Source organism: Octopus sinensis, linkage group LG1 (genome assembly GCF_006345805.1).
Source record: "Octopus sinensis linkage group LG1, ASM634580v1, whole genome shotgun sequence".
Classification (NCBI taxonomy): Eukaryota; Metazoa; Mollusca; class Cephalopoda; order Octopoda; family Octopodidae; genus Octopus; species Octopus sinensis.
In genome coordinates, this window is record NC_042997.1 from 117,336,553 (window position 1) to 117,350,226 (window position 13,674).

The window sequence follows — 13,674 nt, forward strand, 5'->3', positions numbered from 1 at the left end:
CACATGGTTCCAGGTTCAGTCCCACTGTGTGGCACCTTGGGTAGGTGTCTTCTACTATAGCCTCGGGCCGACCAAAGCCTTGTCAGTGGATTTGGTAGATGGAAACTGAAAGAAGCCCGTCGTATATATGTATACATATATGTATGTGTGTGTATATGTTTGTGTGTCTGTATTTGTCCCCCCAACATCGCTTGACAACCGATGCTGGTGTGTTTACGTCCCCGTAACTTAACGGTTCAGCAAAAGAGACCGATAGAATAAGTACTAGGCTTACAAAGAATAAGTCTTGGGGTCGATTTGCTCGACTAAAGGCGGTCCCCCAGCAAGGCCGCAGTCAAATGACTGAAACAAGTAAAAGAGTAAAAGAGTATTTATTCTACTTAAAGCATTCAGTCATCCTTCAGTTCAATGTTAAATTGCCTTTTATATATAACCCCATCTAAAAACGAGAACTAAATCAACACTAATGAAGCAGGTCTGTGGCTAATGGTTTTCTACCTATGACCATCACATCTTTCAGTAAGGTAAAACAGGAACTGAGTTCCATTTTTAGTAAATGGTTACTGCGTAGTCTCTGTCTTGTAGGCTCCGATGAATGTCCTTTGGTTTTTAAAGAAGGTAAGGTATTCTTCGAGGAAGATTTAACTGTAGTTTAGAACCACTCACATATTGATCGTCAATGGGTCTGTAAAGATATCAATAGTCGGTAGTAACAGAGGAACAGAGGTGTCTGGATGGATATGTAGTTGATTAGGTAAACAAATAGGAACCTTAGATCTGGAGCACATCTGTAGAACGCCATAAAAACTAAACAATAAGATATGAATTACGACTTTCATTCATGTTTTTATATATACTTTATTTATTTGAAACTAGACTGCTTTGGACTCACCAGGCGTCGTCAAACTACTTATCGGCACAAATTATATATACATACAGCTATATATACACGAACGCACTCCCTCAAATGTGTTTGTGTGTCTATGGAAGTATGGTGAGTGAGAGAGACGCATAGGTATATAAATACACATATATGTGTGTGTATAGGTATATATGTGTGTATAGGTATATATGTGTGTATAGGTATATATGAGTATATATGTGTGTATAAGTATATATGAGTATATATGAGTATATATGTGTGTATAGATATATATGAGTATGTGTGTGTGTAAATATAATTATATAGAGAGGGATAAATACTTAGTACGTACAAGTACGTACTTAAATGCGAAAGTGTGTGTGAGTGATGGTGGTGGTAGTTGTGGGAAGCGTTTGTTGTTTGCGTGCGCGTATGCGTGTTAATATTCATTTAAAATGATGACAGATATAAAACCAATTTAATGATGAGTGAATAAAAAAAATTTTAACTTCCAAAGCAATTTTTTTCATGACTATTCTGTTTACCTCCTGCGTGAGCTGAGAGGTATTTATCACGTTTACATTTTTGCTTTTTGTTGATTGATCTATGCTAACATGCAAGTATTTGTGCATATAAACATATATACATGTGCGTGTGTTTGTATTTATGTATGTATATATACGTATATACACATGTGTATGTATTTATGTATGTGTATATATATTATATATATATATATTATATATATATATATATGTATATATATATTATATATATATATATTATATATATATATTATATATATATATATGTATATATATGTATATATATTATAAATATATATGTATATATATGTATATATATATTATATATATAAATACATACTCATATGTGCGTCTATACATATATGTATATATAAACACACACATATTTATACGCAGGTATGTATACATGTATATGTGCGTGTGGTGTGAATGTATGAAAGTATTGTACACATATATGCATATATATATATATATACAATAGTGTGTGTGTGTGTGTATATATATATATATATATATATATATATATATATGCATGTATGTATGCATGCATTTATGTTTGTGTTCATGTATGTAAATATTGTACGTGTGTACGTACGGATGAGTTGTATGTATATATGTACGTATTTAGATATGAGTTATGTATATGCGTAAATATATGCGTGCGTGTGAGCTGCTGGAAGAAAAAGTAGTGTTGTTCAATAACTAAAGTTAATCAATTCGATGAGTAATCTTTCAAGAAAGGCATCTGTGTTCGAACCAGCTGCACTCGGAACTAATTCAATTTTCATTCGTTTTAAACAATAAAATAATTGGGAACAGAAGCTAATTGATTAATTTTTGTGGAATTAAGGTAGCCACATTTCCTTAATGAGTAAAGAATTTTTTTTGTTTTTGATCTTTTAACTATGGTTCTTTAACACAGTTTCCTTGCCAATGGCTGCAGCCATGCGCGGGAAAATATTTCAAAAGATAACGTGAAAAGAAAACGATGATCAATCATGAATATGTAAAGAGAGAATGACAAAGATACATGTACAGAGAGAGAGAGAGAGAGAGTGGGAAAGACATAAAGTCACACACATCCATACATAATACGTATATATATGTACATACATATATATACTTTACATATGTAATTTAGATTTAGTTCAAATAGGTACTTAAATTGAGGCACCTTGTTTGGACGAACTAATTTGCACACTCAAGCAGTCTTAGGTGAGTATCAAACTCTACGAAGAAATTTTGATCTCCCCTGTTACTCTTACAGTGTAAGTATATGTCTGTAAAGATTTATGTAAATAAGTATATATATATATAATATATATATATATATATATATATATATATATATATATAATATATATATATATGTGACCTCGTGTGTACCGTTGGCGATTTTTTTTCCTCTGTCTTCCCTTCTCTGGATCTTTCTTTCTCCTATGTTTCCGACGAAGAGCTCCGCTCGAAGCGTTAAACCCTCCTTCTTTCCTGAGCGTCCAATAATACTATATTTGTTCCACGTCCTCGCGTTGTTGTGTTTCTTGTGCTTTCTTGTTTGGATTAACTTTACATATATATATATATATATATATATATATATATATATATAATTGAGATTAGGTACTTAAGTTCAACCACCATGTCAGTCCGGTATTATCCGCACAGCTCGAAGTAAGGTGAATAATTTTCATGTGTGTGTGTGTGTGCGTGCGCGTATATATAAATTCAGGATTTGACCGTTATTTGAGCTTCCACTGAATTTCAGGAATCAGAGAATCCAAAGAGCTTGAAACTCTGGTAGCACGCAAATTGTCGATTTATACGAACACAGCAACAAACTTTACATCCTACATTGGTTATTATTATGAACATCCCCAAAGAAAACTAAAATAAAATGTTACTGAGCGCCACCGGTTTATTGGAAGGAACGATAACTCTTCAGCTGATGTTTCTTGTGTACCATTGATGCTTAAATAGCTTTTGAAAAACTTAAATTTGAATTAAATTTACTAATAAGGCAAATATTATCTTGTGAGTTGTACTGATGACCACCCTACTAGGGCTTTACTCTCATTTAACGCATCACTGCGGGCTGGAAGAGGCCTCGTGGAAGGCCCAGTACCAGATGGCTAGTCGCTGTTTGGGAAGATCTCCAAAGGCTCGATGTCACCTTGGAGGATGCAGAAGGGCTGGAATGGTATTGCCAGCGATGGAGAGCTCTGAATTTGGTCAGTTCTACACATGATGTCTCTGAAACCATTTACCGGTGATGAGTCCCAGCCACATCAAACAAGTGCAAAAAGCAGCAGTGTGTGTGTGTATGTGTGTATGTGTGCGCGTGTGCGCGCGCATGTGTGTGTGTGTGCGTGTGCGTGTACACGTGCGCACGTGTGTATTCATAACTTAGTAAGTCGTTAAGTAGAGTTCAGAAACAAATAACCAAAAAAAAGTAGTGTTTTGGTTCGATACGGTTGACTAAATAACAGTGAAATCAGTGCTCAAGCGTAACCACAGTCCAGTAACTCAAACCACTTAAATAATAACAGACTATGTACTATTTCACCTGCGACGGACCGGCGTCCCGTCCAGTGGGGAACCTATACGCTAAGAAAACTGGGAAACCGGCCCTTATGAGCCAGGCATGGCTCGAGAAGAAACAAACATGTACTATTTATACCAACTGTATCTACTTGGAATAATTTAGTAGTAGTTCGAGTAGCTGTAAACTTAAAACACTAAAATATGTGTTCAACGTCTGAAATACATGACTTCAATTCAACAGTAAATTTGCTTTAAACAAAAACGAGAACTAACATTAAACAGTCTTATTTATCGTAATCGAAATCTTTACCAACTCGAATGTTAGCAATGGCAGTATATGTTTCACAGCATTCTCATCTCCAGCTCCCATCTTGACTTAAACTAAATTAAGATTGCTGGATGGGGATTGCGTTAGTGTTTAGTTATATGAGTGAAAATGTATTATGTTTATATAAACATTGATGTGTATCGAGCGATGTAAAATAATGACAACGCACTAAGATGTATTGGAAAGTAACCTTGAATGTAAGGCTTTATCAGATTCTACCGGGTAGAGTCGTAGATACATAAAACAAACAAATCAAATCTTGTTTACATTCATAAAGTGTATTCAAATATGGAGTAGACATTCAAAAGAACTTCAACAAAAACAAAAGAGAATAAGACTTGTTAGGCTCCTTGATTAATAATGTAAGGTTTCGGTTCTTGTCCAAGTTAAATCGTACGTAATCTTTCCCCTTCTGCTTTTTTCTCTTATATGTTGACGTTGTATGATATTTTTGGTAAATATAATTGAGAAACTGTTTCGTTCTTACTGAGGAGTATAAGTATATTTATGTTCGTTTATTATTTATTTCTTTGGAAGCTTAAATTTCGTATCACAATATATGAACGGAGAAGACAGCAAAAAGAGAAGGAAAAAAACGGAAACATGTTTCTAATATTTTAAGAATAAGACACACAAAACAAAATGTTATTAATTCTTTTTATATGAGCCTCTGCCATCAAAGGGGAAAAGATATTGTTGTATCTGCCAATATGTTTCAAATCAATGTCTACGAAAAATAGAAAAAGTTATGAACATCCAAAATCACATTTACTGTCTATCATATATCCGATGTACTTAACTAAGAAATACATATAGTTCCAACCCAGTCATTACCGTCAGTATAAAAAGGAGTTTATATATATATATATATATATATATATATATATATATATATATATATATATATATATATATATATATATGCATGCAACGAAAACTTGAATTAGTCCAACTTAACATGTAACCAACAGAGATCAATGTTCTGTTCTCTAAAGATTTACTTAATGTCTGTATCGATATTTTAATATTCTATGTTAGACTTTCGTACACATATTTTGTATATAAACTTTGCCATACTTCTTTATGTTTAACGATCAATCTTTGAAATGCTTAATAAAAAAAAACTAAGCTTATAACCAATGCATTCTCATTAATATCTGCAATATAGTTGTAATTTAAAAGTTTAAAAGAAAAATTGAATTAAATCTTAGTATAATCGATTCTAAGAATCAATAAGTAGTGTGAGTTGAGGGTATATTCTAAAGGTAAAATTTGCATTTATTATTTAAATAATATGGAGTAAATATTAATTTCGTTTCGACCTTCTTTAGTGTCTGTGTCACTGGATTGTCGTTTAAAAAATTGTTCTTTTTAAGTAGACAAACTATAATCTGCATAGTGTTTCGATTAGGGAGCAAATATTTAAAAAAAAGTGGGAGTGGATTGGTAGCACAATTAGAAAAGACACCAAATGTAGCGAAAAGTGCTTTACAGTGGAAACCGGATGGATATAGAAGGAGAGGTAGGCCTAAGAACTCGTGGCGTAGATCAACACAAAAGGAACTAGAGAAAGGGGGACATTCATGGCAGAGTATAAATACAGAAGCGAAAAATTATGCGACATGGAATTCAACTATAAGTGACCTATACTCCGCGTTGGAGTGTTTTTGCTTTTATTTTCTTTCCATGCAGCTCAGTTTGTAAATGGGAAGGGCCAATATACATAAATAAAGTGCTGAACAATGTGTATGCGTTTGTCAATGTAAAAGACTACTGAAATTTTAAATACCAACTGGATATCAGTTCAAAATTGTTTCCCCGATATCTTTTTAGCATTTGTTGAGAATGCAATTACGATTAATAAAAAATCTTTAGTTTTCCTTTGCCCAGTGTAAGAATCGTATAAAAAATTTAACACTTTGTGTATTGTAGAAGTGTAACTAATTTATTGTACATAAATTTAAACAAAATCTTGTGGGCCCCCAGCAGAGCCATATGGATCCCGGTTGAGAACCACTGTCTTATACTCTGTTCAGTTAGTTTTAAGTGACACACAACGTTCAATCTTCATTTCTCTCTCTCTCTCTCTCTCTCTCTCTCTCTCTCTCTCTCTTTCTCTCTCTCTCTCCCCCTCTCTCTCTCTCTCTCCATGTATTTGCGTGTGTGTCTGTGATATGGTTAGCAGTTTGAGCGCTTGTAAAGTTCACTTCTTTATCACGAGGATCTGCTTTCAATCCTTGTGCGCGGCATTTTGAGGATATGCCTTTTGCTATACTTTTGGGTAATCCCAAGAATTGTGACTGAAAGTGGAACGGATACTGTGAGGTTAACCTTAGAATGAACTATACCAAATTATCGAAAAGACCATCCTTGTCACTTCCAGTTTCACACAACTTATTCCACGTGTAAATATGTCTAATTTCTGAATTTCTCTCACATCGCGAATAATTATACACGCATCAAGTGATCATATTACTAATGATATATTACTAATGATTGTTATTGATATGTTTGAAAGTTCAATAATCATCACTTTTCCTCTATCACACATTAAACGAACATGACACGAATTGAGATATTTCTGACGTCATTTATGATTTTTATTCCAGTAAAAGTATATTCAGACCTTGTACATTGTTTCTGAAAATCAGGAATATATCTGCAATATATATTGATTTAAAATTTTGGCACAAGGGCAGAAAGTTTGGGAATCGGGCTAAGTTGATTACAGCGACTCCAGTGCTGTGCTGGTACTTTGATGTCATTTGACAGTTCTAATCTATATTTTACTACGGTCCGTTTAGAACTATTTTTTGCATACTGTAGGTATTACGGTAAATTAAATTGTAGTAGCTTCAGCTTAGCAGGATTAAACGCTCTATTTTGTTTGGGAATGCAGTATAGAATATTGTGAATATTCTATGAATTGTGAATATTGCGCCTTTTCTAAAGCAAGAAATTGTGAAATACACACACAAACACACACACACTCATACATATATCGTCAGAAGAATTCTATCACTTCTTAACAACAGTTATAGTGTTGGTTTCAAATTTTGGCACAGTGACAAGATCGGTGGGAAGGATTTAGTTAATTGCATCGACCCCAGCTCTCTACTGGTACTTATTTCATCGACCCCGGAAGGATGACAGGTAAAGTGGACCTCGGCGGAATTTGAGCTCAGAGCTTAAGGACGGACGAAGAACCGCTAAGCATTTTGCCCGGCCTGCTAACGACTCTACCAGCTCGCCGCCTTATATCTGCAATATATATTAGCAACAAAAGTCTCTGGTACGTCAACCCATTTCATAATATTTTTCGAAAGGCATGCGTATGTGGTTAAGAAGCTCACTTTGCAACCACGTGGTTTCGGGTTCAATCCCACTGCATGGTGCTTTCGGCAAGTGTCTTCTATTATAGCCTCGGGCCGACCAACGCCTTGTGAGTGGATCTGCGTAAGTTTGTGGAAGTCCGTCGCATATGTGTGTATGTGTGTGCGTGTGTGTTTGTGTTCGTGTCAGTGCACGCGCATATCTGTGTGCATGACATCCCCCACCAAGGCTTGATAACCGGTATTGGTTTGTTTTCATCCACGTAACTTAGTGGTTTTGCAATATATGTACCATACTTTAAAAAAAAGTAAGTACTAGGGTTGATTTGCTCGACTAAGTCCTTCATGGTGGTGCCCCAGCATGGGCGCAGTTCAATGGCTATAACAAGTACAAGATAAAATAAAATTATTCATGGTTGTTTATTTTGATGGTTGAGTTTAACAATGTTTGCCTATCCTTGATACGGGTATTATTTTATTTTACTATCTTCTGTCTGATTAATTAAATGCATAATTGAAATTTTTTGTGCTAGTCATTACAAAAATGTAATTCTGTCAAAATAAAAACAATTTAAGTTAAATGATTCGTTTGTATAAACATAAAACAATATGAAACAAAGCATTTCATTTTGACAGATTTTTTTTTAATTTAGAAAACATTCAGCTAAGGAAATAATACATTATTATCAAGCATTTACTGATAATGAAAACAGGAAAGCTATTGTGTCCGACCAATTAATTAAAAATTCTTTAATTACATGGTTAATGATTTGCTACTTTTCTAAGGACTTGAACAATATTATGTTGGAAGTAGGTGGAGGTATTTTCTTGTAGACTAGACACAGATAAGTTTGCACATTTCAATTACTGCGTAAATATATTGATATATTTCGAGTTCTATGAATAATTAATAAATTATTCGCTTAAATAATAATTGGCGTATTACACCGTTAACACATGAAAACATTTCATTCTGGAGACTTCGAATATGATTTTAAATAAAAATTGAAAACGTAATAAATAATTAACATTATAACTGGTCGCTTAAACAATTAAAATTTTGGCAATTCTTCTGGATTATGAATACAGTAAAACATACTCAGCATTACAAATGGTTTCTTAATTAAAACTGAGGTCATTTTTTTGGATTATGAATACGTTAAAACTTAGTTAACAAGTATGTTAGCCAATAGAAATTGAAACAATTCTTCTGGATCATAATTAATTTTGCTGCAACTATCTTTATCAATAAATATTTGTTTCAGCATCTTGAACAAGACTTTTCTTGGAATATTTTGATTTCGAAGCACCCAATGAATATCCAGATGAATATGTGTAAATGAAATTATAATTTCTTTGTAGAGCACAGACCATATACAATAAATATAATAGTTTAGCCGTCACTTGCAAGCGAGAATGGCCAAATAGCTTGAACCATGCTTTTCGCTAATTTTGGTGTTGTGTCTATGCAGTCACGATCAGACATGGACACTCTCTCGTCTCTTTCACTTTTAACACTGTGGACGTGACTTCTGAAAGGGGTAAGAGTACACCAGCAATTAGGCTGGAGCTTATTTTCAGCTGGGTAAACAAGAACAACGTGAAATGAAGTGCTTTGCTCAAAGACAACGCATCGCTCTGTCCAAAAATCGAATCTACTAACTTGTAATTATGAACCTTATATCCTAACGCTTGAATTAGCGCCTACGCGAATAGGGAAATATAGTTGAGCTCTTCTTTGTAGTTTTATGTCAGTCTGAGAACAAATAAAATATCGATTTCTAAAATGGCATAAAGCTACCAAACAATCAATTAAATTCATCCTTGGACATCACCATTGCTCATCCTACTGAGTTCAGACTAAATTGAAGCTAAAGTCAAGACCGAATCCCAAGGCATTGTGCACAACGAACGTTTACGAATCTATCAATCTGTGAAACTAATACAATAATTACTAACTTCGAAATGACTGAAGTAAAGTGAATTGTAATAATTTTATGAACCTGGGCACAGAACTTTTCTTAATTTGAGTTGCTGAAGGCGACAAGCAAGCAGAATCTTTAGCGCGCTGATTAGAATGCTTAGCGACATTTCTTCCTGTTCTTTACATTCCAAGTTCAAATCCCGTCAGGGACAACTTTGTCTTTAATCCTTTTGAGGTCGATAAAATAAGCACCGATCTAGTAATGGTGTTGATGTAACCGTCTAACGCCCTTCCGCTAAAAGTGCTGACCTTGTGCTAAAATTCAAAATAATTTTTTTTTGCTGGAATTTTTTTGGGCCAGAGAAGAACTATCACCAGTATTTAATATTCTTCTTTGTTTTGTTTTTTTGCAGGTGGTTGAACTACTTCTTGATAGATGCAACTCCACAACTATCCATGAAGCACTCTTGCAAGCTATTAGTGCTGGTCACGAAAATATAGCTGAAACCATTCTGAAACATCCCAAATATAAAGACATCAAAAGAGAAAATAAACGTTTTGGAGAAACAGACTACTTCTATAACCAGACAAGCGAAGATTCACCATTTTCCTCCGATATCACACCGCTTATTTTAGCAGCAGAACGTAACCAGTTTGAAATAGTTCAACTATTGTTATTAAGAGGTGACACTATTCAGAAACCGCATCACTATTACTGCGCATGTCAGGAATGTAATAACAAGTTGCAGTTCGACCAATTGAGACTTGCCAAAACAAGGCTCAATGCATACCGGGGTTTAGCAAGCGGTGCATACATATCCTTATCAAGTAAGGATCCGGTTCTCACTGCATTTGAACTCGCTCAAGAATTAAGAGATGTAGCACGGGTCGAGAAATATTTCAAGGTAAATTATATATTATATTGCATTATTCAGTTCTATATTTAAGAGACGAGGACTTATGTACATTAAATTGACGGATATTTGTCCTCATCTTGTTTATTGTTAACACAACGTTTCGGCTGATATACCATCCAGCCTTCATCAGGTGTCTTGGGGAAATTTTGAACATGGGTTCTCATTCCCAAGGTATTTTTCGATCTTGGTGTTGTTATTATTATTATTATTATTATTATTATTATTATTATTATTATTCAGGTCACTGCCTGGAGTCGAACTCGGAATCTTGGGGTTAGTATCCCGCGCTCTTAACCACTACACCATATGCCCGTGGGCATATGGCATACGTTGTGTTAACAACAAACAAGTTGAAGACAAATATCCGTCAATTGTAAATAATGTAAATAATGTTTATTGTATTATTGTTTATTATTGTTGTATTTGTTGATGAAGCGGCGACCTGATATAGTCGTTAGTGAACTGGACAAAATGCTTAATGGTATTTCTTCCGGCTCTTTACACCATAACTTCAAATTCTGCCGGGATCGATTTCACCTTTCATCCTTTTAGGGTTAATAAAATAGGTACCAGTTGAACACTGGGGTCGATGTAATCGATTTAATGACTCCTTTAAAAATTGCTGGCTTGGTGGCAAAATTTGAAACCATTATTTTGTTGTTGTTGACTAGTTTCAGGTTAGACATGACAAACAAGACATATGAACAACGAGACAGCATCCTCCGCTTTTTTAGGGTTTTACCTATCCAAGACAGCTTTAGCAAAACTTTTGGATATTTCATATTCAAACACTAAACAGTATCCGTGGTCATTACATATCCAAAACTATAGATAATATTCTTGATCATTATAAACAATATCGTTGGATATTACATATGCCAGGCTATCAATAATATCTGAACATTACAAACAATATTGTTGGATCTTACATATCCAAAACTATAGATAATATCTTCGAACATTACAAACAATATCGTTGGATATTACATATGCCAGACTACATTAATATACTTAAGCATAATATATCTAAGCCTGCATCAGCGAAGCTTCCCCTGTCTCTTCAAAACAGTAGGGCGTGATTTAAGAGAGATTTATCAGCGTCTGCTAACAAGTCGAGCAATAAACAGGGGCACCGGTTTTGGTTTATAGCTGTATACCAAGCGGGTGATATTTCGTAAGAGCCGTTTGATTTAGTAAACATTTCTGATAAAAGTGTGCTAAGTTAACCATATACTATAGAAAAGCTTAACTTAGACTCTTTTAAAACGTGACCTGCCTAGCAAAGCTGCGGAAGGTTGATGAGTTCGACTTAAGTGTACTCGGCAAGAGGCAAGTATTGTTCATGAACGCTATAGAATTGTATCCCGAATGGAATTTTAGACACTTTTACAAGTTCTCTCTGTTTACTTTCTCTCTCTCCCTCTCTCTCCATGTAGGTATGAGTGTATTTATATGTGTGGGGTGTGCTTTAGTTTACACACTCACACAACACACATATATATATATATATAATATATATATATATATATATTATATATATATATATATATCTTCACATATATGTTTTTGTATATATATTATATATGTGCGTGTGTCTGTGTATAGGAAAAATAGTAACACGCACACAATTTTTTTTACATATATATATTTTTCACATATATGTTTGTGTATATATATATATATATATATATATGTGCGTGTGTCTGTGTATAGGAAAATATGTAACACGCACTCAATTTTTTTTACATATATATATATATGTATATTTATATAAATATATTATATATATACACACAGACACATATACATTTGCTATGAGTGAAATAAACCTTTTCCCTCTTCATTCTATTTCCTCAATTTATATATAGATTATATATATATGAAAAAAAGATTTCTTTAAAATGATAAACGGATAAATCAAATTTTCTTTACGATAATCGTATTTGATTTCGTCGCTATCAGACTGTGGCACACTTCTTTATTCTCTCAAACTGCAAATAAAATAATTATATCAAATATAGAACTCCTTCATAAAAGTATCCATTCAAATAATAACATGCGCTATATATGCTTGTGTGAGAAAATGTGTATGTCTGAGTGTATATTTATATATGTGTGTGTGGAGAGTGAGAGAGAGAAAGAGAACATCTGAAGTGAAAAATATAGGGTGAGATCTTTAAACTATATAAACGTGACCTCTGCATGACAGATCACAAAATCGCTAGAGGTCTGAAGTTGATGGGTGTGTGTGTACGTGTGCGCGTGGATGTTTCTGTGTTTGTATATGTATGCATGAATGTGTGCCTATATGTGTGTGGTGTATCTATAATATATATATATATAATATATATAGAGAGAGAGAGAGGAGAGAGAGAGAGAGACAGACAGACGGGAGAGAGCTAGACAAACGATATAGATACATATTTGCATATATTATATATATTATATTACATATACGTATATACATACATATATATAAATATACGTATATACATATGCACACATATATACAAACACATATATATACACATATATATATATATATATATACGTGTATATATACATATATTTTATATATACATGTATATATTATATACATACACATTTACATATATATATATGCATATGTATTATATATATATATGCATATATATATTATATATATACATACATATTATGTATATACATACACATATACATACATACACATACATATTATGTATATACATACACATATACATACATACACATACATATATATACATATATGCATACATATATATTGATATATATTATATACATACACATATGCATATTATATATATACATACATATATACATACATATACATACATATATATACATATATATACATATATATATATACATACATATATACATATACACATATATACATACATACATATACACATATATACATATATAAAGGGAAAGTTTACGAAAGTAAACAAATGACGAAGGCAAGTGGAGTACAAACAAACAAATGTATTAGTATAGCGCTCAGGAATAGAAAAAGTATTTTACGTTTCGAGCCAACGCTCTTCGACAGAAAGATACACAGAAAAAACAAGGAGAGAAACAAGGAAAGAAAAAAATGCGTGTAGGAGCTAACAATCTATCATGGCGTCCTGACTTCGGACAGTTGTCAAACGCGAGAGGGACAGTAGGGGGAATAACAGGGTCAAGTGACTTCCAATTAGAAGG

At 33.4% G+C, this 13,674-nt stretch overlaps 1 protein-coding gene across 1 annotated transcript in view; it reads left to right on the forward strand.

Annotated features, from left to right (window-relative positions):
• LOC115215437 (short transient receptor potential channel 3) overlaps positions 1-13,674 on the forward strand; it is a 404,833-nt gene that overhangs the window by 312,085 nt on the left and 79,074 nt on the right. Inside the window, exon 4 of the mRNA XM_029784603.2 lies at positions 9,946-10,437. Within this exon, the coding sequence (XP_029640463.1) occupies positions 9,946-10,437 (492 nt within the window). The remainder of the gene's footprint in view (positions 1-9,945; positions 10,438-13,674) is intronic.